Below are 27,414 nucleotides of genomic sequence, written 5' to 3' on the forward strand. Positions count from 1 at the left end.
CGTGAGGAGATGGCTGCACTCCTGCCCTCGCCACCTTTCACTTCCAGGCCCACTCCAGTAACAACTGGCCACCCAGGTTACAAGCCACCGTCTCTCCTTCTGGACGGGGAACCAGGGCTGACGTAGCGGAATGCCACTGCCGCTCCCCAGCAGAGAGCGCATTCTGGCATGACTCCCATGCTGGTACAGGGCCTCTCTCTAGCACCGGCTCCAGTCTGAGCCCATCTAGCCCAATGCCCAGGTGCATCCCCCTGTGGCAGTCACGGGGGCATGTCCTGGTTACAGCTTCCTTTATGGTGATGGAGTTTTTGTTGGGTTCGTTCTTTGCTGTGGGGGTGGGGTGGGGTGGGGACAACATGCTGAGCGCGTCTAGCAGGATACTGGCGTGTTTGGGGGCAGACGTATGCCCAAGTGCAGTTTGCATCTGCTGCTCTGAGCCACATTACGCTGTGATCAGCACCAGCTGTTGTCATTTGTGAAGCCTTGTGGTGCCTCAGATACTCCTCTGGGAACCCCAGCTGTATCCTTCTAGGCTGCACCTGGCTTATCTCCTGCCACAGGAGACAGTGACCACAGCCCAGCAGCCAGAGTTCACAAACATCCAGTGGCTCCCATTGTTCTCAGTGGGAGAGGGGCTCTCCATTGTTCTCAGTGGGAGAGAGGGGCTCTCCATTGTTCTCAGTGAGAGAGAGGGGCTCTCCATTGTTCTCAGTGGGAGAGGGGCTCTCCGTTGTTCTCAGTGGGAGAGAGGGGCTCGTTTTTTTGTTCAGTTCTCAGTGGGAGAGGGGGGCTCTCCATTGTTCTCAGTGGGAGAGAGGGGCTCTCCATTGTTCTCAGTGGGAGAGGGGCTCTCCGTTGTTCTCAGTGGGAGAGGGGGGTTCTCCGTTGTTCTCAGTGGGAGAGAGGGGCTCTCCATTGTTCTCAGTGGGAGAGAGGGGCTCTCCATTGTTCTCAGTGGGAGAGGGGCTCTCTGTTGTTCTCCACTGGCTGCTGACCATTTTGGAAAGTAAGGTCATTGAATGATAGATTCTTAGATTCCAAGGCCAGGCGAGGCCATCGTGATCCTCTAGTGTACGCCCATGCATACACTCCTGCCCCCAGACACCAGATCTACCACTCCCTTTGCCCTCGCTCACCTGTGTACCAGCAGCCTCCTTCCACCACCATCAACTACTGAACCCACAATAACCTTCAAAGCTATAGTTAAATAGATGGTTTGTAGCCAACCGAAGCTAGCTAAAGTGGGTGATTACAAAGTGGCAGGGTTTCCAGCAACTAGCATGCAGGGTGCAGGATATTTTTCTCCACTTCCCATGCTGTGTTACCATCAGCTCCCCAGAGCTGTATTCATTGTGTCTCTCTGGCAGCACAACTATATGACGTGGTGGGTGTTAGTCTAGCTACTTTGAGATGAGCAGCGTCAATAAATACTCAACTCCTCTGTGCACGGCTAATGCCTCGTACTGCTGCCCGGTGCTTAGCACCACACGAGGCATGCTGTTTCCTAGCGCACCCTCCGTTCATGGTGTCACAAAGACTCCCAGAGAAGCAAGGATTGGAGGGGAGCCTCGCACAGCAGAAGTGTTGGCTCAGTGGGCGAGGGAGTCACCGCTGCGCCCATAGCAGTGTGGAGAGCAGCAGCGGGGGCCTGGGGCAGAGTCCCTGGAGCAGGGCAGCTAGGCAGAGCGAGGTTTGACGGGTATGGAGCGGGTGGAGAGAAGTGTCATGCAGGGGGTTGCCGTCTTGGGGGAACAGTCCCACTGTACCCAGGCATGGTACAGAAAGCTGGGCCCTGCCCCTGCCCCAGAGAGCTGATAGCTGGCTAGAGCCGAGCACCAGCATTCCCCAGCCGCCCGGCCCAACATGACTCGGCCCTTGAGCACACAGACAGCGGGGGGTAGTTCACAGACTCTTTTGGGCAGGGCCTGCTTTTCTGTGTGCATGTGTTAGCACCCAACAGTACGGGGCCCCGATTCCCAATCCTGGCCTCAGGCACTGCTGCAGTGCAGCTGATCAATACCACATTGGAGCCAGGGCCCGTTCTGTGAGAGTAACCCGCCACCCCCCTGCCCCCAGCCAGCGTGATGCCCCACACAGGCTCCCCGGGGCTGGGCCGAGCGCCCTGTGCGGAGAGGGGAGCGTGGCAGGCAGGGGCTGGGCCCAAGGTAACGCTAGCCGTGCCTGTCACAGTGCTGCTGAGAGATGCCTGCCGGAGCGGTGTCTGCACTTCGGATGCCAGGGTAATGCGAGCTGGAGAGCGAGACTGTGAAACTGGAAAGTGCAGCCTGGGGAGCCAGGCAATTATCCGCCCTGCAGAACGGGGGTTCAGAGCTGCAGGGAAACGGGCACTGGCCGCCTCTGGAATAACAGAGCCTGGGGGTGTCTCCTGCAAGGAGCACCGAGGTGCAGACGTAACGGACACACCCTGCCCGTGCTGGGACAGGTGGGAGTGTGGGCAGGGCCTGCCCTTACCCAGGGGGGCTGAGTGGGTGAGGGGAGAGCAGCTGGCAGAGTCCGAGCCAGGGTCTCTGGTGCTGATGGGCAGAGACAACAAGTGAGCAGCCACCCCATTCCTCCTGCCTCTGCAGTCAAGCTACCGCGTCCAGCCCCTGCTGTCACAGGCAGCGCCGTCATCTAACCCCTTCACAAACATGGCCAGCTCGTTAGGGCCTGCCATCTACAAGCTCGTCAGTGCCCCCGCTGCTGCCATTGGGAGGCTGATCCGACACCTCACCCCTCTGATGGTTACAAACATTCTTCTCATTTCCAGCTACATGTATTCCTGGCTGACGTTGGCCTTTGACCCACACACCGGCTCACGGCCGCTGCACTCGTGTCCTGACCCCAGTGCCCCTTCCGGGATGCTGACGGGACCTGCCTTAGTTGGGACGGCCTCAGGGCCGGCGCCACCCCTTGCATGTGTGCGGAGGGCACTGAGATTGTGGGTGTTTCACAGAAAAGGCCAGTGGCATCTCCTAGGGCTCGCGACTCGCACTGACCACCCCAGTGGTCCCCGGGAGCGAGCCTGGGGTGGGCCGCAGCCACATTAAGGACTCGGAGGGCAGGGAGGCTGCGTGCAGAGCAGGGGGTTCGAGATGCCCATTTTAAGGTTAATCTTTAGTTATGGTTTTGTGAAGAGAAATGGGAGCTGCTGCCCCGTGATTGGCTAGTGACACTCAAGTGATGTCATTGCCAGGTGAGCCGATAGGTGTGGGTAATTCATTAGCGAGCAGCTGTAACCGGAGAGGCTGGCTCGGGTATCGCAGGTGTGCTGAGGCCAGGTATCGGGTGGCACTTTTGTTTCAGGCTGGCAGGTTTAGTGGGTCTTAGCCTCGCTAGGCGCAGGTAAGAAGGGCTTTTACTTTACCGTACACACATGCCTGGGGGTGGAGGGTCTTTGCTGGGGTCTCTCCCTCTGCTTTGCACTCCCAGGGAAGCCCCGCTCCTTCACCCGGCACTGCTGGGTCAGGGAGCGTTTGGTGCCTGCTACATACCGGGGCCGGGGCACTGCTGCAGGTGGTGGGTTGCATGGGGCAGTGCTGGAGTGTGCTTCTGTTGTTGCAATGACAGTGTCTAGTTGTGGAGGGAGCAGAGTGGGACCGGAGGAGGAGGACGACTTGGGGGAGTCTCCGATTAGCACCACGACTGTGCTGCTCGTGAGGGGGGATGCCGGTGTCCCAGTAAGGGGCTCCTGGGAGATTTCTCTGTGACCCACCTCGTATGCCCCTGAGGAGGCAGGACTGGGGAGCCATCCCAGTCATCCCAGCGGGTGCGGGGCTGATCCTACGGGGCTATCAACAATGACATGAATCCGTGCCTGGCTGGCTCTCCTGGAGCACTGCCCAGCTGGCCTTTGCGTGCAGTGCCCAGAGAGGCTGGAGGTAGGAGCCCCAGGAGCACAGGGCTGCCTAGGGATGCAGCTGGCCCCTGACTGTCTGTCCTCGTGCCCCCTTTCCTCTGGGGAGGACGCGTGGGCTTTGTGGCTGGCACCGGAGGGTTTCGCATGTTTGAGTCTCTCCTTCCGTTTCCATCACTTGGCTGTCGAGCCGATGTGCCCGCCATGGTTTTCTCCATTCCTCCCTGCTATCGGTGGGCAGCGTAACACGGGGGCGTCCGTCAGGCCAGGCACACGGCGGAAGGGAGCGCTGAGCTCGCCTGCTGTCCTGCCAGCTTGGCCATTGTGCCCCACACATCTATTTCTTCGGGAAGCAAAGCTCTGGGCGGCTCGCGGGAGGGTCTGTAGGTCTCCAGCAAGGGCTGTGGCTAGCAAGGCACCTGCAGCACGTCCAGTGCTTGGGCTATCAGCTCACTGCCCATCGCTCTAGCTCAGATACCCAGGGGTCCTGGAACATGCTGCCGCCCCGTTAGCGTTTCTTTAGTAGCGGTTTGCATCCTCCCAGGTCATTTATATTTGGGGAACAAAAAGCCAGAGATCTCCTCAGTGCAGCCACCTGCCTGCTTGTCTGCAACACCCAGCGCAGGGAGCTGCCAAGAGCTGCCATCTTTAGCAGCTGCCCACTTCACTTTGCACCAGCTGCTGGCCAGAGCTGAGTCCTGCAGCAGCAGTGCATAGCGAGGCAGTCAGGGAAGGGGTCTTTCCTTCACTCACAGAGCCGGACTTCAGAACCAGTTGCCATTAGCCACCTAGATCTCTGGGTGGAGAACACAGCCCCTTTGCATTCGAGTGGCCATGCTGTGCATTTGCCAAGGTGTCGTTGGAACTGTATTTCCTTGCTAAGGGCCCCGGTTGCATTATTCTGGATTGTGATTGGTTTAACTGAGAGCAGAATTTGTCTGTGAGTCCAAAGGAGACTGGGTGAGCAGCACGTAGGCAATTACCAATGCAGATTGGTCTGTTTAATGTTCCAGTCATACAAATCATGGCCATGCAAACTCGTATGCAAGGGGGAAAGAGATGAATGCAAATAGCCTGGCCTCTGGAACAAAAGAGCCTGTGAGCTGGAGTCAGGGACTCTGAGATTCGGTAGCAAAGATGCACCCAGCAGTTCTCCGCTGTGCTGTTGGTGCAAGCCCCATTCCCAAGGCAGCAGTCCCTTCGGGCTGCCCCTGTCTGGTTGCAGGAAGGCTCCCACTTGGGCCGGGGAGACTTTTCGTGCCACAGCGGCATAGTGCAAGGCCTCCACTGTGTTCCTCGGCCGCTGGCTCCACAGCGGCAGAGATCTAGGTCTGGTATGTAGCTGTCCCCCCTCTGAATGCCTCATCACCACAAATGTATTTACCCCACCACACAGGGCAGGGCTAGTGAGCCCATTCCACAGAGGGGGAACAAGACACAGCAAGACTCATCCATGGAGTCTATAGCAGAGCGGTAACGTGAACCCTCGTCTCCTGAATCCCAGCCTGGCGCCCTAGCCATTGGGCAGTTCTTCCCAAGAGCCGGGGGCGGCTCTCTTGTAGCAATGCAGGCCAGCTCCCCGAGGCCAGCCTCCAATTGCATCGTCCTCTAGCCCCATGAGCAGATGTCCCCGCACTGTGATCACGGCATCCTCCCTACCCCGGCTCAGCACTCTGCCCCCTCGCCCAGCAGAGCTGCCTTGTAACTGTCCCCTGGAGCCATGCACACTGGCGGAAGCACGCTCTGGAGATTAGTGAAACCTGGCTCAGAGGCTCCGATAGCCTCTGGGAAACAGCTAGTACCGTTTCCAAGGACCTTTGTGCTATTACCTGCCTCATAAAATCCAGGTCACTCAGCTGTTCTGCGCACAAAGCCCTTGAGATCTGCACCAAGGCGATTTAAAGGTGCTGCTCCCAATGGCTCTTAGTTACATAAGAACATGGCCATTGAATGCAAAGTTTGGGGCTGTGGGAAGCGCCCGGCTCCACTGGTTTTGCGAAGGGATAAGCTGCCCCAGCTAATCCGCAGGGGCTGGGATTGAGTGCTGTGGATCCTAAACTCTCCTCAAAAGGGGTTATGAAAACAAAAACTCAACCAGGTTCTTAGTGCCGTGTGCAGGGCAGCTTTCAGGGCCCTCGTGGCTTTATGGAATTGCATTCACCTGCTCTCACCTCAGCAGCTAGACGCTAGAGAGACGAGCACACCAGGAAAACCTAAAATAGTCAATGAGATTTTTCAGTTCACTAGAAAATTACCCACAATGTCTCCTGCTCTGGGAGCTAAACCTGCCACCGTCACAGAACAGCCATGGTATCTAATGCTGATAAATGTGGCATTCGGCTCAGTGCTCTGAATCCCAGCTCCACACACGGAGTATCGGCCGGGCTCTGTTCAGATACTTCATTATTTATCACATGTGAAGCACAGAGGAGCTCTGGGAGATATTAACTACATTGCTGGCAGTGTGCTGGAAACTGAAATGATTAAACAACTGAAGAGCAGCTCAGAACCGAGTTATTTCTCCAAGTGTTTGTCCCCCAGTGAGTGGCTCTGGAGCTGTCAATGGCCAATGCCCAGAATGCCTTTCTGTTCGGTGTCTGTACAGCACCCAGCACACTGGGCCCTGGGCAGTAACTGGGCCCTAGAGCCTCCAATGACACAAAGAGACAGACGCCCTGGTGGTGTTCATTGTACTGCGCGCCAGCACGTGGGGGGTGGGGGGGCAGTGCTACGAGATGTGCCATGGAGTGAAGGGGGCCTCTGCGGAGGAGAGTCTGGCCTGGGCTCAGTTTCCCTGTGTGACCCGGCGCAAGTCATGTTGTGTCTCTGGACCCCACTTCCCACCCGGGCCAGGTGAGGCTGCTGCTTCCTCCCTCCTTGGCTGTTTCAAGGCAGGGACAGTCTCCCACTCCATGTATTGACAGCACCCAGCAAACGGGGCCCTGCTGTCATCGGGGGGCCTCCCCGTCTCCCAGCGCAAACCCTGCTACCCCTTGTTGCTTGCAGTTATCGTCCCACGACGGCAGCCTGGAAGGCCTCCGGCGGGTCGACTCCGGCAGGAAATCTAGGAACTTCAGCAAGCAGCCCAGCACCGGGGATTACTACAGACACCTGGACCACAGTGCGGGGGAGCAGCCTGGCAGCTGGACGATGGCGCACAGCGAGGAGGTGAGCCGCTGCTCCCACCGCCCACCCCTCAGCTGCTTTTCTCTGGGGCCCTGACCCCGAGCCTGAACTCCTGAGCGAGCTCCCAGCGTCTGAGCGGGGCTGACTGGGCAGGGCGTGTTCGTACAGACATGGACCTGCCTGGCTCAGGGGCTGGCACTGGGAAGCAGAGACTCCACCTCTGGGGGACCCGTGCAAACCCCACCCAGTGCCAGTGCCAGCTCCAGGGCTTGTATGAAATGAACTGGGGGGGGGCTCAGCCCAGTTCCCACTGCACAGATGTCCGCATCGTAAGGACCACTGGCCATCTCGCCAGCAGCCTCCGCTGGGGCCAGGGACGGCCTGGGGCGCAGCCCCTGCTGCGGAGCCCCAGAGCAGCGGGTGGGGAAGGTGCCTGCTGGCCCTGCTCTGCAGGATGGGCTTTGGGGTCAGTGCGGGGCCTCCGTTGCCAACTCCCCCCAGCAAGGTAACTCGTCGCGGTGCCAGCTGGGAGCCCCTGGGCCCTGCCACAGCCAGCGGCTGGCAGGGTGACAGCGGGAGGGAGTGCATTGCATCACCTGACTCACTGGACCTTTACTGCCTGTTTTCAATGTATTTATGTGTTGGTTTCTTTAAGGCGTCTCTTCTTTCCAACGACAACGTGCACAATGGGAGTGCGGCTGAGAACAAGCCCTCTGGGGAGATGACGCCCCCGCCCCCTCCCCCTCCTCTTCCTGAGAACATCTGTCCTCCACCCCCGCCCCCTCCACTGCCAACAGAGACTCAGGTGCCCTCTTTCAGCCAGCGCCGCTCGTCTTCTTCCACTGGAAGTAAGTTGCAGAATCTCTGCCACGCGTTTGGGGCCTTCTGCGGCTGGTTTGACACCCTGGGCTCTGATCTGCAGGCTGGTAACGCAGCTTCCTGCCAAACAAGGGAGGAACCCAGGGTTGTCAAATAAAATTGCTGGTTTGTTTTCAGAATTCCCCCCCCCCCGCCAAGGGAGCTGTAAAAGGAGTGGGAACAGGTAAGCGCATTAGCGCACACCCTGCAAAAGGCTTTAGCCCTGGCCTGTGTGGATGTGGCACCGTATGTGGGGTGGCTCTTTCTGACACACGCTAGTCCCTGTCTCTCCATGTGCCGAGCTAACGCACAGAGTGACACGCGGCTGATGAGGAGGGGAGGGCAGGAGGCAAAGGCTAACATACATAAGATTATGCAGGGGCTCTGCTGTACATGGTCCCTGCTATTCCTCTGCTGGGCACATGGGGACACCTGGCCAGCTTGCAGCCTCGTCCAAGCAGGTTTATCATTGTGGCACAAGGATGTTTGGGACTTTTTGTGCGTGGAGGGGGACAGGTGGGAGCTGGGATCAGTACAGAGACAGACACCGAGTCAGCTGACATATCTCCCAACCAGCCTTACTGCAGCTTCCATTTACCATCATAGCAACAAGCCCTGCTTAGCGCTGTAGCATACAGACAGGGGAGGAGCCGAGTCCCTGCTGCCAAGAGCTTCCATTCCAAGTAGGCACAGGACACGCAGCTTGGCTGTTGCAGTTAAAGTCCTGGCCCTTTTGCCACTATGAATTGGTGCCTGACCTTTGTCACCTGAACTGGCTGGAGGGAGAGTGGAGGGCACCGCTGTGCAGTATCGGAGAAAAAGGGACATGTCACTAACACTCAGGATGCTACACTTTGAGCTTTTTAAGTGGTTTGTCTGAGCGACGCCAACTCCAGGCAAACCCAGCCCTGCAGCCCCCTTGGAGCTGGGCCCCATGGCAGCCAAGCAGGAGCTTCCTCTGCGCAACACAGCTCATAAACCGTCTCCAGTGCTGTGTTCCCGACCCCGCTTCCCTTCTGGAGCAGCTGCCAGGGTTTGGGTTTTCTCTCAGCCCTGTGGGTCCTGCCGGGGAGTGCCCGGTGCCCCAAGGCTGGCACGTGCCTGCAGCAGCAGGGAGGTAGAGGCCCTGGGGAGTGAGGCGTTCAGACTGAGCAGGCAGTGGGGCTGACCCCCCTCTACCAGGCCGGCTGGCTCCTGTCCCCTCTGGGCATTGTGGCAGCCACAGGGGGGCTCTGGATGCCACATACAGCACGTGGCACACTGCAGGGTCTGTCTCTGAGTGGCCCGGGGGAGGTTGGGATGTGGGACCCAGAGGGAGCTCTTGGTAAAGACAGCACTGACCCCAGGGGAGTGACACTCAGATCCTCACATGCCTCAACATTCCCACAGCCCGGCCAAGCAAGCAGAGGGGCCCTGGGAGCTGCACCACTGGCTGCATGGCCTGGGAAGCAGCTCTGGTGGGTCCCAAACTCAGCTAGGGTTAGATGAGGCAGCCTGGGGCTGCCTGCTCCCTGGCAGGGGAAGCACCCACCAGCCTGGAGGAGAGCAGGCCCCAGAGAAAAAGGCAAGGAGCAGGTCCCTAAGCCCTGAATTACATGGCCCAGCTGGCAAAGCCTCCAGCCCAAGCCCACCACGAGCCCCTGTGCCTGGGAGCAGCCAGGCTGTTTTCCCTCAGGCCCCATCACCAGCATGGGAGGCTGTGGGGCCCGAAGGGCCCTATGCAGCTTGGGGGTTAGCCCCTTCTCCAGGGTGCATTAGCATGGAACAGTCAAACAGCCTGCCCCGCTGAGGCCCCCAGGACTCCCCCAGTGCTATGGCGACCCCCCCACCCCGCTCCATTGCATAGCATTCCCCTCCCTTTCCTGCCAATAGCTAGCTAGCTAGTGAGTGATCTGTCTGTCTGTCTGGCCTTCCTCCCTCTCTTTGCTATCAAGAGCCACCACCCCCAACCTCCTCCTTTTGTAGCATGCTGGGGAGGGGGCCCGAAGTGCCCACAGCTGGCCCCGCCCTGGGACCAATATCCCTGCACTCAGGGGCAGCAGCTGGGCTCCTTCCTCCAGCCAGGGGCAGAGGGTTAACCAGGGGTGAGCTGGAGCCGGTTCGCACCGGGTCTCGCGAACCCGTTGTTAAATTTAGAAGCGGTTTTAGAACCGCTTGTTAACTGGCTTCCCTGCGAGGGAAGCTTTGATGGGCTCTGCCTGGGAAGCCTGTAATTCCTCCTCCCGGCCGCCGGGGGGCGCTGCGCTGTGCTGCGAGAGCCATGTGGGCTGCCTCCTGGCCCTGTTGCTGCTCCTGCTCTTTGGAGCTCTGGCCCTGGGGCTCCTGCTGCTGCCTGGTGAGTCCCCGGCTGCTCCCAGCCCCGCCCCCCAGTGTGAGTATCTGCGCCCCTCCCCCGCCTTCCCTGCCACAGCCACCCCCCAGCTACCCCCAGCCAGCCCCTGCCCCACCCCTGCCCCCAGCCACCCCTGCCCCACCCCTGCCCACAGCCGCCCTCTGCCCCCAGCCAGTCCCTGGTGACCCCATGTGGAACTTCGCCTGCCTTGGGCACTCATGTGCTCATCCAGGGCGGAGCAGGAGTTGAGTGTCACCCACCCCAAGGGGAACCAGCCCAGCGCTGCTCCGTGGCATGTGCACAAAGCCTGAGCTTGCTGGCCTCGGGGAGATTTGCCCTAGTGACCATCACTGGCATGAGAGCGGGTGAAGGAGCATTAATTGCAACGCTCCTGTAGGGCATTGTCACGGAGTGGGGGGAAGTCAGGGCCCTGCACCCCTCTTCCTGCGATTCACCGTGACTCTCAGCCAGCCAGGAACACAGAAGGTTTATTAAACGACAGGAACACAGTCCCAAGTAGGGCTTGTAGGTACAACCAGGACCTCTCAGTCACGTCCTTCTGGGGGCGGGTTAGGGAGCTTAGACCCCAGCGTTCGGGTTCCCTGCGTTTCACCACCCAGCTCAAAACTGAAAGCAAAACCCCCTCTAGCCGTCTCTCCCCCCCTTCCCCCAGGTCCTCCCCTCCCTTTGTCCAGTTTCCAGGGCAAAGGTGTCACCTGGCACCACCCCCCTCCTGGCTCAGTAACTCTCAAGTAAACTCATCCCCTGCTCTCCCATCCCCAGTGCAGACAGTCCCAGTAAAACTAGACGACATTCCCGGGTCAATCCGCCCCACTGCCTACTGTGTCACAGGCATTAGGGACGTTTTCCCTCTGCTCGCTCACTGGCCTCAGGGTCAGCCCCACGAGCCTGCCCTGCGTCCATAGCATGACGAAGCTCAGCCCGTCTGGCTGCGTCTTTAAGATGCAGTGACCAATTGGAGCTGGCAGCCCAAGAGCAGCAAGCCACTGGTGTCCCAGATACCAGAGACTGCAGCTGTCCAGATTGTCTTAAGCCAGTTACTCTGTAGGTGTGACATGCATGGTGCTATATAACCCCGTCGCAGAGCTGCTGCGCTTCCAACAGCCCCAAGCAGGAAAATGAGCCTGGGGATTTCTGCTGCCCGCCACCCTAGTGACAGGACAGAGTCACAACTGTCACATGGGCGATACTTATGGAGACCTCCTCGTCCTCGAAAAGGCTGGCTCCCCTCACGCCTCTCCTGAAGAAACTGCTCAGGATTAATGGTAACTTTTGGCAGACCCTGCACCACACCTGGGAAACAGTAGCTAAAATAACAGCGTGTGCAGGGGATTGCCTGTAACATTTAATCTCCTCCAGCAGTAACGGATCGTTATTAAACCAAACAGAGCTTTAACGAAAGGTATCCTTGCTGATCAGATATGCTTTGATTAAACAGTACAGAAGAATAAAGGGGACATCCAAGACTAGAGAAACACATGCAAAATCCAGCCGGGGAAAACTGACAATGTCAGAGCAAACTGCCACTTAACTTAAACCTCCGAAATGCGTCTGCTTGTCAGTATCCCCAGCCTGTGCGCAGGTGCAGTGAGCCCTGTCAGCAAGGATGCCGAAACACGCTGTCCTAGGACCCATTCTGCAGCTCTGAAGGCGCTCTATCATTCGTGGGAAACTGTTATTGCTGGGTCAGACCCCAGCCTGTTCCGCTCAGGCCAGGCTGGCACACAGAGGGGAAATATTGCTTAACTTTTATTTTAAAAATAACTTGAAAACGTGAGCGTAAGCATCAGCTGATGAATCTCCGCAGCCTTGCTTTGGTTCTCTGTGGCGGCTGTTTAAAGTGCATTTAGCAATGTTCCCCTGTGGCCTCACTCACAGTTGTGTTTCTAATTTATTTTTTTAATCTTAACTCCATTCCTCATGGGCTTGTCTGTCCTCTGCACTGGGGTCTGCGTGGTGTCACTCCTGCTCGTACCCACTTCCTCTCCCTGCTGGCGGCTTTTCTTCTCTTCTGTCTTGTGGGAGCCAAATGCCTCCTCTGCTAACTGCACTCTTGTTGCGTCTCTGCTTCTCTCTCTACCTCCTAGCAGGAAAAGCTTTGGGGCACGGAAAGAGACCCAGTAAGTCCTGGCGCTGTGTTACCATTCCTGTGGGAAGTCAGCAGAGTGCCCAGTGCGGGGGGCGGGAGGGGCGGGGGGGGAAGTGCCCTGGCTCCTTTCTGCTAGTCTCTTAATGGTCGGTGTCCAGTTTACTCTCTCCGTCCTCCACAGGGAAGTCTGATGCTATTTGACATTAGGGTGGTGGCTATTTAATGACTAGAGCCCTTTGGTGATTGCTGGGGCACACACACGTCTGATCAGCTGAGTGGGGGGCGAATGACGCTTCAGAGCCCTACTGGTGTCCTCAGGGCAAGGTGCTGCTGTGTGCTGCACCCCAGCAACAGCATGGCCCAGGGCACCTGGCCGCTTGATCTGCTCTTGGCAACCCCCTTTCCCTGATGCTCTCCGGCCCAGCACACAGTAACCTCACATGCTGCAGGCTGCCCAGTGCTCTGGGAATGTGCTCCGTGGCTTGGAGGGGAAACAAACAGCTGCTCCTCTGAGCCCCTCAGGCACCCTCCCCACTGTCAGAAAGGACCAGGATTTAGGCACTCAGACTCTGAATGCTTCCCATTACTTCTGCAAGGCCAGCACCCAGGTGATGAATGGTATAGACGCTCCCAGCAGGGAATCATCCCGCGGCCCAGATCTCTTTTCCCCACTTCCCTGGGTTACTGTACCAGCATACAGGAGAGGGGAACATGCACAGAGGATCCAAAGTGCAATCTCTCCCCCCGCCTTTAAGCAGCCACTTTACTGTAGCCCTAAGGTTTCCAGTACAATTCAGTGAGGGCTGGCCCCCAAGAAAGGTCTCAGGGAATGTGTGGGGCACCCCTGCAAACGACATGTGGCTGTCAGGGGAACAGTTGTTTTAGTAAATTCATTACTGTGTTTTAGCCACTTAAATACTGATAGCAAAGTAACACACAGCCCGTGTGCTAGTTACCTGTCCAAGCTGCCCCTGTCGGGAGCCGTTTCCGTGCATGCATTGTTAGTGCAGTTGGACGGCTTGTACGTGTGGGAAAGCTGCTGCTGGTTGCTGGGTCGCCCAGTCTGGATGGCTAGCTGTTGGTTATTGTTGCTGGGGGTAATTTTCCTTTCTGGATGTGGACTAGCCAGACCAGTGATGCAGCCGTTCGCTCTCGGCAGCTGCTGCTTGGGAACTCGGGCGCAGTTTTTACTTTCCAGCACTACTTTCCGGGTGGAGGGTATGGGAGCTGGAACAAAGCTCATGGCAGTTATTCATTTTTGCTACCACGAGAAGCTGCCCCCTTCCTGTTGGGTTAGAACAGCTGTTTGTCAGCAGCTCACTCCGCTGAGCTTTGCCCCATGTCACTGGGTTCAGTCTCTGAGCCTTTGGAGTCCTTGTGTTTAACTATTAACAAATAACCTTGTCTCGACAAATGGCAGTGCCGTAGCAATCTCCAGTAGAGTGCTTCATTTTCTAGAGCAAGCTAGACATTCAGCATCAGCCCGCTGTCATTTCCACGGCCCACTCGCTGCACTTAGAGGGGAGTGAATCCATTTTCCTCTGCGTCTTCCTTGGCCTAGTGCTCCCTGCTAGAATACTGAGCTCTGCTGCCTTACTACCAGTGAATGCCAAGAGCTAACGGCATTACCGCCCTAGTGCTTGGACTGTCCAGCTGCCTCTGCACAAGGTTTAGGACTCCAAGGGCTCTTTTGCTGCCTGTCCCATGGGCTGTTGAGACTCGTGGGGGAGCATGAGCTGTGGCTACAGGGGGTTAGCCTGCCTGTGCAGGTCCATGCTAGTATTGCAGACAGACCCTGTCAAGAGAAAGGCCCATAGGGTTTAATAGGTCTGCTGGCAATTGGATTCTGTAGAAAGTGACTAGGTTTCTCTTGAAATTGCTCTGAAACCCCGTAGCATTTAATAAGGAATGAGATCATTTCTCCAGGCTTGTTTTTAGCCACCCTATAGAATTGCATAGCACAGTCTATGTAATAATAATGGGGGGGTTAGAAACCCTATGGAACAGTTACCACTTTTGGTGCCATTCTAGAGGTGTTTCCTGTAACAGATGGATAGTTGTACCTAACTGGTGACCCAGCCCTTCCCTCTAACTCTGCATGTGCAGTTACTGCCTGTCACGGAGTCCCCGGGCGATGCTCTGGAACTGCACCCCACAAAGCCAAGCAGGACTCTGGGGAGCCTCCTCTCCCTCGGAGCAGCCTGTCTGCAGGGCAAGACGCTCATACGGCTTCACCTCCTGGGTCTCTCCTTGGAGCATTCAGCATCCTCTGCCCCTCCGTGCGCTTCCCACAGTGAGCCCGCCCAGGCGGGGTCCTGGGGAAGCCGCAGGGTCCTGCACCCCCACTGCGCAGTCAGACGTGACTCTCAGCCAGCCAGTGACACAGAGGTTTATTAGATGACAGGAACACGGTCTAAACCAGAGCTTGTAGGTACAGAGAACGGGATCCCCTTTAGTTAGGTCCATCTGGGACCCCAGAGAGGCCACAGCCCCATGGGGAAGCCCAAGCCCCGTTGGGCTCCCCTCCATTTTCCAGCCAGCTTCCAAAAACTACCCAACCCCCTCCAGCCCCTCCTCTCTGGGCTTTGGCTCTTTTCCCCTGCCAGGAGGTCACCTGATCTCTTTGTTCTCCCACACCTTTAGCTAGCTCCTTGGGGGGGGGGGGGAAAGGGCTTGGCCATTAGTTGCCATGGAGACTTCGTCACACTGCCCGACTCTGCTGCCCGACAAATACCAGCCACACTTCAAGCCCCTGTGCACAAAGCGAGGCTCCTACATTCATAGGGAGGCATCAGGTTTGGCCACCAATGACAGGCATTGGTTTGGGTAGGACCATTATGTGGGGTTTGATCCTCCCAGTGTCGTGAATGGGAAAGCCCCCATTGGCTTCAGTGGGGCAGGATTGGGCACATACCCAGCCCCATGTGCACGGTGCAGGTGAGCAGATCCGGTCCCAGTGCCGAGGAGCTTACAGGCTGGATGGAGGGGAGCTCTGACAAGATGCACTGAGCTGATACCTCCAGATTAATCTGCTCTTTAAAAGGAAAATGCCGGAGCCAATTTTCCAGGCTCTGTCTCACAAACAGCTGCAAGCTGGGTCCGACTGAGGACCTGCTTACTCACCGGTGGGGTATCTGTCACGTGCCTGCTTCTCCCACGTCGCTGCAGGGACCTTGGGTGCCCAAAGAGCCAGCGAAGTGGGTGCAGAATGCTGAGTAGCATCCCCTCTGCCATGAAACTGGCCCTTCCGGTGCTGCTGGCAGGAGCCACCGCTAGATCGGGGCAGGGGGAGGTTCTCCTCAGAGGCCGAAGAGCAGAGTGTTTCTCATTCTGGCCGTGAATGTCTTCCCCGGCCCCTTTGGATACAGCCCACTCCAGGAACCAGGGCTGGCCGCAGCCCTGGCTGTGTGCTACAATTCATGGGCCATTGAGGACAGTGTCCATTTTACTGTTAGTGTGTCAGGTGCCTGCTGCCAGGGAAAGGGCTCCAGGGGCAGTGCCTCTGCCAGGGTAACTGGCAGAACACCACAGAACCATGCTGGCATGAGCAGCTGGCCTCAGCACCTTAGGAAACGGACTGCACCTACCGTGAGGTGTTAGTCCCACAAGCCCCCTGGTAACACCATGTTTTCTGTTCTGGGGGACCAGGTGACTAACCCCCTGCCATCCAGCAGGAGACAGGCGGGGTCAGGACCCCTCACACCATACACACACGCTCATGCCATGTTAGGCTTGACTGGCACTGAGCTGGCATTAAAGTGTCCAGCCTTGCTACTATGAGCAGCTGTGCAGCGCGCCAGAGAAAGCCCCGTGCCTGGCACCGTCCCTTCCAACTCCCACCATAGCCCCTTCCTGTCCTGTGGCCACTGGCATGGCAGGTTCCATCAAGGAGACTTAGCAGGACTGGGCCCAGGAGTCCAGATGAAAATAATTGTGTTTAATCAGCAGTGGGGGGGGGGGCACAGCTTCGCCCTGGGCTCGGCGGTGCAAGGCGCATGCCCTGTTCACATCCCTGACAGTGGGCTCACACACACACACAGAGTGGCTTGGCTGTGGGAGTTTAGTTGGTCCAGGAAAGGCTGGGACCCCAAAAAGCTGGAGCAGCAGCAAGCAGGAAATACCTGCCTAGTGCCAGAGGTGCTCTGTTGTGACAGCAGCCTGGTGCTCCAGGGCACCGCACGGAGGGGGTCAGTCCTGCTTTGATTCACAGCTGCTATCGCTGTCCTCCGGGCGAGTGAGCGGCTCACCTGGAGGGAAGAGCCCTGATGCAGCCAGCGCTTGGCTCGTACAAACCCAAAGCAGCTCACAGGGGCAGGCCTGGGGTTGCTAGGAGAGATGGTTTGTGTGTTTATTGGCAGTGGGTGACCGTGCGCTGGCTGGTTAATCTGTCCTGCTTTGCGGTGGATGGGAGCTGATGGCTGTGTCCCAGGAGCTGCTGTTTTATCTCTTCGGGAAAGTGTAGGCCCTGGCTGGCGCGGTGGGGACTGCTGGCTCTAACTCTGCCCTGGCTGAAGTGATGTGCTGCCAGGCTGAGCGAGGTCAGGGTGCTGACACATCCAGGGAAAGCAAATGACATGTGGAAAGCAGCATGGACATTCATCAAGCAGGAGCCGGCTGGTGCAGCAGTGCTCTGGGGAGGGAGGGGTTCTGGGCTCTCCGATGCCTGGGGGCTGTGGGGTTGGCAAGACCCGCGTTTATTAAACTCCCTTTGGCTGGCTAACAAGCTCACTGTGTGCTGCGCAGAGACCGGCTCCTTGCCACCCAGGTGGGACCTGGGGTCCGGACGCTGGCGGAAGGTGGTCCCTCTCCAGGTGACACGGGTGTGGTGGGGTTGGCTCCGTTCTCCCGCACCGTTACCCTGGGCTGCACCACCATGCTCCCTTTCCAAAGTAACAGTCGGCAGTGGGGGCACTCGGTGGTTGGCAGCACTGGCTGGGGCAGCAGGACGGGACCAGCCAGGGCTGTGCAGAGCACCCCCCCCCGACCCAGTGCCCACCCTGGCAAGGCGCGAGGAGGAGGCTGCAGGGCCCATGCTGTGTGCACCCCAACAGGGGCCCCAGTTGTGCTAATTGCCGCGGCCTTGTTGTGAGGGTCTCCCCACCACACCCCACAGTTTAACACTCCTCTAGCACTACACAGGTCGGGGGCGCCCCAGGGCAGAGCAGATCTGCTCCACGGGTGTTTGCAGTGGGCCTGCAGGACCCCTTTGCAATCTGTCTGCACATCCCATCTCTGGGGGCAGGGAGCAGAGCTCTGAACTGGGCACTCACTGTCCCATGTCCAGCCTGAATGGGCCAGGCAGTCCCCTTGGCCCCACTGAGAGCTTGTACGAGTCCCCTTCCCCTGAGCTAGCCAGGCCCAGGAAGGGTCCATGGGTGGGAGGGGAGTAAATGGCAGGGGACATGGTTTGTTTTAGACAAACACAAGTATTTGCACCATTGAAACACGTCAAACCAAGGCCGCGGCTGAGAGCGAGCAGGACGGACACGCACACCCTTAGGAGGGACAGGCAGAGTCGGGTTTAGCCCAACTCTGCGCCCCTTGAAATCAGTGGTAAAATTGCCACGGACGCCCAGGGAAAAGTGCTCCCTGAATGTGCCGTCGGCCTCGGTAGTTTGGATGCTGGTAGCAGCACGGGGCCACGATCCAGGCCCTGTTGCAGTCCAGGCGCTGTGCCAGTGCCTTTGATGGCGGCAGGGTCAGCCTGGCAGGTGAGGAAATAAGCGTGACTGTCCCGTTTATTGCAATTGCAAAGTAACGGCTGGCCCCAGGGCGGGGAGCTCAGTGCGGCCAGCGCGGTCGGTACGTGAATCTGACTGTGGTGCCTGGCGCAGCTCTCACATGCTGAGCTGCATTGGGAAGAGCAGCAGCAACTCGGCTAGTTCGGGCCCTGGCTCCTTAGGAAACCCCTGAAAGCGCTAAGACGAATCCCCTGCAGACTGCACAGTGGGGCCTTTGTGCGTGTTCATATGGCCAGCATTAGCTGGACACGTGAATACCACCATGTCTTTTGCCATCAACAGCTTATTACTGTTTACAATTTGGCAGCCGTTCAAAGCCTGGTCTTATTACCACTGAATCCAGGAGGATTTGGGGGGCGCAGCAGACGCTTAACGACGTTTCATCTTCCCAAGTGGGCCATTAATGCCAAACAGCCTTTTGTCCCCTTGCGCAGCCTCAGCCAAAACGGAAAAGCGCTTCAGCCCATTCATTCGCTCTGGCAGGAGGACAGCAGGGGAAGCACTCTGCCTCCTTGCCACTCACATGGCACAGGACCTACGGTGGGGAAAAGGGCCGGCGAGTTTTCTCGAGCCGGTGCTGGACTGGAGCATTGGGGCTGCATAATCTGCACCGCCGCAGACAAAGCAAAACAGGGCAAGGCTTTGCAAAGAGCAGCAAGAATTCCTCGCTCGCACAGAATATCAGTGCTTCCAAGAGCTGGCAAGATGTTCGCTAATTAAGCTGTATCTAATGCTTTGCCTGCAAGAGCAGCGGGACCAGGTACTGCTGATACGTTAGATGATCAGAACGTCCTATAGAAACAGGGCAAACTCATCTCCCGTGTGTGCTGCAGGTTTGCTTTGTGGGGGCTGACTGCACACAGGAAGGGGAAAGTAGCTCTGTAGGGACCGGACAGGCATCTTCAGGCACCAGGTGGCCCTGCTCTCCTCTGGGCTAGCCTGGCGGGATTTCATTGTTCAGTGAAGCTCAAGAGCACTAGAAAGTTGGGCTTACCTGGCTGACCTTGTTCTGACCCCACAGCTGCCGGCTTTATCCCTTCTTAACCTTACCTGACTGTTGCTTCACACATGGAAGGCAAGTATGGGGTTGGCAGCGAGGGATTGGGCGCGTGGTACGGGCTTAGTGGCACAGCAGCGCTGCTGGCAAAGGAGAAGCCCCTCGCTGAGCCAGCCTGCCAGCAGAGCTCAGCGCTCGTGGGGCCATTAGGAACCAGGCTGCCTTGGCTGCCAGGCTGGGTCCATTTCCTGACTTCCCACGTGAGTGTGCTCGGTTTTATTCTTAGCCAGGACATCTTTAACCTCGGCTGCAGAGTTACTGTTGAGGCTTCATTTCAGAAGTGACTGGTCAGGACAGGGCAATCCTGCCACCACAAAGGCAGTGGGGCTGTCGAACGATTTCCAGGGTGTGCAGAGCTGCCGAGCGGGCTGGAGGGTGCTGCACTGGTGAAGATGCTGCTGTTTCCGTGGGCTCTGTAGGATTAGCGCGTGAGGCACAGAAAGAGCTCTGGGTCCTAAAGGCAGCTCCCAGCCAGCTCCTTCCATTCATTTCCTCTTTCCCCACTCAGCCCGTTGGCGACTCGGTGGATTTTGGACCCTGGAGGAGGCGGTGCCGCCTGGCTTCCTGCTTTGTGTTTTCTGATATTTGAAAGGCTTGTAGACTTCCAGGCACTGAGTCCAGTGCACAGCAGTGAGGGCCCTTCCTGCCCAGTAACTGTCTGGGGCCGCGCTTGTTTTGGGTCCAGGAAGCTAGGATTTAGCTAGGGCGAGAGGGGGTTTCGCCCCTGTGGCTATCCCTCTGGGGGGGCGGTGCTCCGGGAGCCCCGAGTGCTGTAGAGATGTTAGCTAATTAAGCTGTATCTTGCATGATTTGTATTGTTGTGGTGTTTGGGGGCCTAGTCATGAACCAGGACCCCGCTGTGCTGCGCTTTAACTACATGTGAGCATCTTTTTAAAGTTCATTTTCCTTGTCTGCTGAGTAATTTGGATGTAGCACTTGGGAGTAGAATCAGCTGCATTTCCGAGGGACAGTGCATTGGTAATAGGGACAGGCAAGGAATGGAATTCTCGAGCGAGCCCCTGTTCCGGCCTGGGAGGGGAGGATACCCCAACCAGCCACCCCAAAGGGAGGTGTTCGGAGGTCACACCTGGGAGCTGGCCCAGCTGGGGCTCGAGGTCATTTCGGAGCGACAGTGAGTCGTCTGCACTGTGGGGCAGGCAGTTGGGGGAACCATCCCCCCACTTGGCCAGAAGAGCCCTAGGCCCCAGAGCAGGATGATGCAGGGGCAGCAGGGCACTGCCTGGCTTCGCCATGGCCACCCCCCATGCAAAGCAAACCCCTCCTGAGGACCTGGCATGGGTGAGATCCTGAGCCCTTTACCCGCCACAGCCCCCTTGGCACCACCTCAGCTCCATGGTGCAGGGGGCTTGGGCCCAGCTGGCACTAGGCGCTAGGCTTAGCCAGAGGCAGGCGTAGGGGAAGCAGCTGCAGGAGTTTGCTGAGAGTTGACGGAGATTCATCCCCAAGTTCAGAGTCCAGGGTGGGGAGGTTCCCCAGGTGATTTCAGACGGATCAGCGAGCGACTTCCCTCCCAGCTGATTCTGGATGGGGGCTGTACCTGGTTCTTCCAGATGGGCCGCCCCCATGTCACCGGGCCTCAGCTGTTGCAAGCCGGCCCCTGCGGTCCATCAGCAGGCAGAGTGCAGCAGCTCTGTGCTCTGGGACCTACGCCCACCGCCTCTCACTTTCAGGGTGGGTTTTGACCTCTAGTGCCTCAGGTGCTTGGGAGCTGCCTGCGTGGGCAATGCCTCTCCCCCATCCCGCTGCAGGGGAGCTCAGCCGCAGCAGCAGGCCTGCAGAGAAGCTGCCCACAGGGCCCCTGACTCTCCCCCAGTTCAAAGTGGCCCGAAGCTGCTGAGCTGCAAGGTGCAGTTTGAGGCCACATCCCCTGGCTCGGGGCTGTGGGGGGGCCAGGCCTGGGGTGAGTTTCCTGCGAGTCTCCTCACCGCATCCCCTCTTCCTCCTGCCAGGTTCCAAGTCGTTCAATATGATGTCCCCAACCGGTGACAACTCCGAGCTGCTGGCAGAGATCAAGGCTGGGAAGAGCCTCAAGCCGACTCCGCAGAGCAAAGGCCTCACCACTGTCTTCTCCGGCAGCGGCCAGGCGGGGGCCAATGTAGGTGACTGCCTGGCCCCGCTCCACTCGGGCCTCGCTCAGCCAATTGTCTTTGCCGGGGGGGGAGGGAGCTGGGTTAGGAACCGGATTAACTTTTTAATTAAGGGCGGCAAATTTGATTGGCTGCAATTGTCACAACAAGCTGGAATCCTCAGCAAAATTTAGCATGATCCGCTTTGTGCTGTAAGCAGGGAGCTGCCGGGGAGGGATGCTGGGGGCTGGGAGCCCAGGCGGGAGGGGCACTTTCCACAGGAGACAGCCGCTGCTCCCAGTAATCCCAGGGGCCCATGGAGCCCTGGAGAGTCGTGGGCAGCGATCGTCCCTGGACGGGCTGTGTACTCCAGCACTAAACCCCAGGCAATGGCAGGCCTTCCCCCCGCAACCCCTGAGCCCGCTCCCCACAGAGCGCTCTGGCCAGGAGTTGATGTAACCTTCCCCCCGGGGGAGCCGCCAGCCACTGTCCCCCTGCAGAGCACTAGCAATGAAGGTGGGCTCACCCCAGCCACGAGCAGCTGTCCAAACGGGGGCACCAGCCCTCCTAGGGAGTGCTGGGGTGGGGAGTCCCCAAAGCACCCCAGAGCCAGCTTGGCCCCCAGAGGCAGAGCTGCTGTGCGGCTCCCACCTGTACAGGTTCAATGGGTCTGACAGGAAAGAGGCTCCTTTCCCTGGGCTGTGTTGAGCCCTCCTGTCGAATTCAGTTCTGTGTCTCATACTGCACCCTGAGGCCCCAGGATCTGCAGTGCCAGGCGCTGTACAAGCACCTAGCGAGAGGCAGGCGCTGCCCCAGAGCCCATACAACAGATGCTGGGCGAGGGGAGGAGAATGGCAAAGCTCAGCCCCGCTCCGAAATGGCTCAGACACCTGGAGGAAGGGTCTCGGTCCCCACGGCTGCAGGGGCCGGGCTCCCCTGCACAGAATGTCCCGCACACAGGACTTACTTTGCAATGACAGAGGTGCTGGGACTCAAGCAATTTTTTAACTTTCATAACCTATGCAGCAGGCCCAGAGGTGCCGGGGCTCTGAACTGCCAGGCCCGGAGGTGCCGGGGCTCTGAACTGCCCAGGCCCGGAGGCGCCAGGCTCTGAACTGCCAGGCCTGGAGGCGCCAGGCTCTGAACTGCCAGGCCCGGAGGCGCCAGGCTCTGAACCGCCAAGGCCCGGAGGCGCCGGGGCTCTGAACCACCAGTCCCGGAGGCGCCAGGCTCTGAACTGCCAGGCCCAGAGGTGCCGGGGCTCTGAACTGCCAGTCCCGGAGGTGCCAGGGCTCTGAACTGCCAGGCCCGGAGGTGCCAGGCTCTGAACTGCCAGGCCCAGAGGGGCCAGGCTCTGAACCGCCAGGCCCGGAGGTGCCGGGGCTCTGAACTGCCAGGCCCGGAGGTGCCGGGGCTCTGAACTGCCAGGCCCGGAGGTGCCGGGGCTCTGAACCGCCAGGCCCGGAGGTGCCGGGGCTCTGAACCGCCAGGCCCGGAGGTGCCGGGGCTCTGAACCGCCAGGCCCGGAGGTGCCGGGGCTCTGAACCGCCAGGCCCGGAGGTGCCGGGGCTCTGAACCGCCAGGCCCGGAGGTGCCGGGGCTCTGAACTGCCAGGCCCGGAGGTGCCGGGGCTCTGAACTGCCAGTCCCGGAGGTGCCGGGACTCTGAACTGCCAGGGCCAGAGGTGCCGGGGCTCTGAACTGCCAGGCCCGGAGGTGCCGGGGCTCTGAACTGCCAGGGCCAGAGGTGCCGGGGCTCTGAACTGTCCAGGCCCGAAGGTGCCAGGGCTCTGAACTGCCAGGCCCGGAGGTGCCAGGCTTTGAACTGCCAGGCCTGGAGGCACCGGGGCTCAGCCCCAGCAAGGCCTGGCACAAATGAAGCACTGCCAGCATGGGGCAGAGGGGTCCTGGGTAGCGTCTCTCTGAGCGAGTGCCTTCTCACATAGCATCTCCCTCATGTCTCTCCTCTTTCTGCCATCCAGCTAGAGACTGCAGCCTCCTCCCTGCCCCCCACGAGGACGCTGACCCCACCAACCACGCCCGACGCAGCCTCCGTCCCCAGGGCCACCAGCTCCCCCGAGCCAGTCGTCAACGGCAACTCGCCGCTCATGGCCTCGGTGCAGCCCAGCCAGCTGGACATCGAGGCCCTGATCCCCACGCACGACGAGCAGGGGCGGCCCATCCCTGAGTGGAAGAGGCAGGTGATGGTGCGGAAGCTGCAGATGAAGATTCAGGAAGAGGAAGAGCAAAAGCGCAAGGTAAGAGGGAGGGCGGCCCTCCAAGTGCTGCAGTGCGGTGTGCTGTGACCGTCCCCTGCCGTGTGCTGTGAGGGGGCCAAGGCCCTAAGAGGGGCCGGAGCAGCTGCTCTAACCGCCCTTGGGTTGGACCCGGCGGCTCAGAAAGGGGGACGTGGAACAAGGAACCAGCGAGCCTTGGCCAGCCGGGCTGCACAGGGCAGGATTTGGGTCTCCGGGACAGGTAGAGGAAAACGCCCCCATCCCTCCCAGCCGGCAAAGTGCATTATGGGAGAGGCAATCATCAGGGCTTGGTGCGGCTCAGGTTGGGTCCCGGCAGCAGCTCCTGGCGTTGATAATGCTGAACAAGCAGGAGTCATTATGCGGGACCAGCTAGTAGAGTCGGGCATCCAACAGAGCCTGCGACTTTATCTCAACGGCTACAGGAGAAGCAGACAGCCCAGCGTCTAACCCAGAAACCCCCTGTTTAACCCCCGATTTCCCCTGGGCCAATAGGCAGGAGTTCAGAGTTTTTCACTTGCAGAAACTCAGCATTGCCCAGGAAGCAGCTACAGGCTGGCGCGCCAGCACGTCCACTCGCGTAGGGCGTTCGTCAGCGAGTGCTGGGGTCGGGGGAAGCGTGTCTGACTTGACGGCCTGGCTCCTCCACCCCCAGAAATGAGAAATGAGAGGGGAGGCTCCCAGCTGCTCTGAGTGGCCCAAGGATTCCAGTTAGGTTCAGGTGCCCATGAAGGGATGGGTCATGCCATCCTGGCTCACACTGGGGGAACTGCTCGGTGAGTACGTCAGTGAGGCTCCGTGCGACAGCGGGAGGCCAAGGTGCACTTGTGCAGCACGGGCTGTGTGTATCCATGCACACCCGGCTGTGCTAGGGCCCAAGCAGCCACACTAGCACTCACGACTGACACACCCAGACAGGCTCTGGTCCTGCCAGGCAGCCAAGGCAGCCCTATAGCGGGAGGAAAGCTCTGTGATGCAAAACCTCCCCAGAGGCAAGCCAAGGCCACAAGCCATCCCAGAGTTCAGTCTTTGCTAAGCTGCTTCTTGAGTGTGGTTCCCCAAGGGCTGCAGAGACAGGCTCCATGGAAGGCCAGGCTGGCTGGCATGTCCTGGAGAACCAGAGAGAGCCACATAGGAGCCACCCGCAGCTCAGGGCACGTTAGCATGAGAGAGCCCCAAGTGGAAGGACCATGCAGTCTGGGTGACACCTTTGTCCAAGAGCAGAGGCAAGCAAGCGGCTGCTTTCAGCCCTGCAGAGACGCTTGCTCTCAAGTCAGCCTGGGCTTGTTGTAGAAACCAAATGCAGAGCAAGGTGGGTAAACAGACTGGGCAGAGAGGCCAGGGGAAGCATCAAGGTCAAACCGTATTTAAGACCTTTGCAGACGTGGTGGATTTTTCACAGCATCGTTCCTGATTTTCTCATTAACATGGAAGGTGTTCGGGTACAATGGTGATGTGATGGACACCGTTCCAGACCCTAAGAGAGACCCAGTCACAGAGTGGGTCCGTCTGGAGGAGTCCAGCTGGTAGCATGAGCAGCAATATGCCTCCTGGTGAGATGAAAGAACCCTCCCCACAACCAAATGAACATCTGCCTTAGCTGGAGAGACCCCTGGGGGGCTGGGCCCCTCCCTCCACTGCAGTGACATTCCCACCGAAATGTGGTGAGGATTTTCTTTTAGACGCAGTTTGTTAGGGCCGAAGCCCAGTCCCCAATTATTTTCCTTCTGGACGTGCAATATGTGCCTTGTTCACACAGAGGACTTGGCTTCCCTTCAGAAACGTTTGACCCGTTTAGATTTGTGTGTGTGCTGTGGAGAGTTCTGCATGAATTGAAGCATTCTGCATGAGTCTGAGCTCTTTGCAGTGCTCTGGTCAACTCTGAAATGCATTTAAACTGCAGTATTTAGTACACGTGGGGCTATCGACTATGAGCTACGCCTGTCACTTGAGCTGAAAGCGCCATCACGTATCAGCTATTAACAGCTGGTTGAGGGTGCCCGCTCCATCCAAACCAATGATCGCCCAAGCTGGGCATTGGAACAGAGCTGCCATTTTCTACTTTAAAATGAGGACCCAGGGGAGGTTTATAAACAAAACCAAACCCCTCAACTCTCTCATTTCATATGGAGATGATACTGCAGGTTTAAATGTCTTACATGGTCATTCAGTGGTGTAATGAGTGAGCGGTTCCTGGAAGCACCTGCTGCTGTATCCTTCGCTCATGAACTAGCAACAACATATTCTCAGCAAAGTTCTCTCTCCAGCCGAGCGTGCGCGGTGCAAACAGTGAGGCTCTCTCCTCCAGCCTCATTGCCTCACTCCACTTGCTTTGTATCGTCTGCCTTTGTCTACACTCTCCTGGCTTCTCCTTGCGCTCAGTATTTCCAGCCTGCCCATTGCCATTACACCACTAAGGACATGTAAAGTCTAGAGCGTGTGCAGAGAAAGGGCAATGTGGAGCTCTGTCCTGAGGAAGATGTTTTTTCCCCCCTGCCTTAGCTTGGGACCGGGAGTTACTACAATCATGAAGGCTGGAGGTATTCCCATGCACACAATGGCATTCTGGGACCCTTCGGGCAGCTGATGACTGAGGAGGACATAATCCGCATTGAGAAGCAAATCGAGAGCCTCCAAGTGATGCACAAAGTTCAGAAGGTGGAGACGGAGCTGGAACAGCTAGAGCATGAAATGCAGCAGCTCCTGCCCCTCTCTGCCGCCTTGGCAAAGGAGCATTTCACGGCAAACCCCAAGCGCATGCAAGGCCGAGCCGATGACCTCCCGGCCTGGTGCAGCAAGATCTCCACTCTCCTAAAGAGCATGGCCATCCTCCTGGCTATGCTTGGGGGCAAGGCGGTCAACCTGGCAGACATGGTGAGCCCCGACACGTCTGAGCACACGGGCCAGGCTGTGAGCACCTTGCCCGAAGCAGCACCACTAAAAGAGGGCCCTGCTAACATCGGGAGATCTCAGTCCTTCAGCTGCACTCGGGAGGAGGTGGAGAAGGAGATCATGCAATATGGTGTGTCGGTGAGGAACCTGAAGGCCAATTATGAGTTGCACATGCTGTGCCAGCTGCCGGAGGCTGTGTCCAGCAGGGTGTACAAGCGGAAGAGGTCCCTGCCTGTGGGAACCATGCCATATAGCTTCAGCCGAGAGCCCATCCTGGAGGAGGATTATGTAACGAGCAGCGACCTGTTCAATGCCCTAAGCGAAGATGCTGCAGCGGATGGCAGAGAGCCTCCCAGTACGCTAGAGCACACTCCCTTGCCCTACTGCGAAGCAGGGCCCTGGCCCTCCAGGGACACGGAGGCACAGAGTGTGGCCACAGAGCCTTTCGGGGAGGCCCTGTTCAGCCCCGACCACCTGACCAGAAGCCTCCCCGTGCAGACGGAGCTGAGCTGCGTGCAGGATTACATCGACATGCGGAAGGAGCGGATCGTCTACCTCTTCCTGGAGCACTGGAAGAAGTGGACGTTCACCGAGTCGGTTAGCCACACTCGCCCCAAGAGGAAAATGGGTCTCGCCGAAAGGCTTGACTCAGAGGTCAGCAAGGAGCCCAAGGCATGTGGCCGCGCCGCAGGCTCCATGGCGACCGGGAAGAAACCCAGCGAGGATGACCGGCTCTTGTACTTCATGAAGCAAAGGCAGGTGGTGGGGAAGCTGATCGCCCACTGGAGAAGCATCATCAGCCAGGTCCCGACGCGGCAGATCCGCCGTCTGAGCCGCACCAACATGTTGTACTGGCCCGAGCACTTCCTGCCGCACGTCTGTGGCTCCCCAGTGGAGTACGACAGCCTGACGCTGGACCTCTTCATGCTGGGCTACTTCCAGCTCCTGGAGATGAGCATGAGCCGCGAGGAGCGGAAGTTCCGGCACCTTCTGTGCTACGAGATGTTTGACCGGCTGGGCAGCCACAGCTGGGAGCTCATCCGCCAGTTCCACAAGGTGGTGATGGAGGAGATCGAGGCTGGGAAGCGGGACTGGCTGGAT

The 27,414-nt window shown here is 58.5% G+C and overlaps 1 protein-coding gene across 4 annotated transcripts in view; it reads left to right on the plus strand.

Annotated features, from left to right (window-relative positions):
* ESPN (espin) overlaps positions 1-27,414 on the plus strand; it is a 79,070-nt gene that overhangs the window by 45,708 nt on the left and 5,948 nt on the right. For all 4 annotated transcript variants that reach the window (XM_039509547.1, XM_039509548.1, XM_039509549.1 and 1 more), the window contains 4 exons: positions 6,863-7,024; positions 7,638-7,830; positions 21,051-21,196; positions 23,149-23,424. In XM_039509547.1, coding sequence (XP_039365481.1) covers positions 6,863-7,024; positions 7,638-7,830; positions 21,051-21,196; positions 23,149-23,424 — 777 coding nt within the window. The remainder of the gene's footprint in view (positions 1-6,862; positions 7,025-7,637; positions 7,831-21,050; positions 21,197-23,148; positions 23,425-27,414) is intronic.

The sequence above is a fragment of the Mauremys reevesii genome, linkage group 21, assembly GCF_016161935.1.
Source record: "Mauremys reevesii isolate NIE-2019 linkage group 21, ASM1616193v1, whole genome shotgun sequence".
NCBI classification, from domain to species: Eukaryota; Metazoa; Chordata; order Testudines; family Geoemydidae; genus Mauremys; species Mauremys reevesii.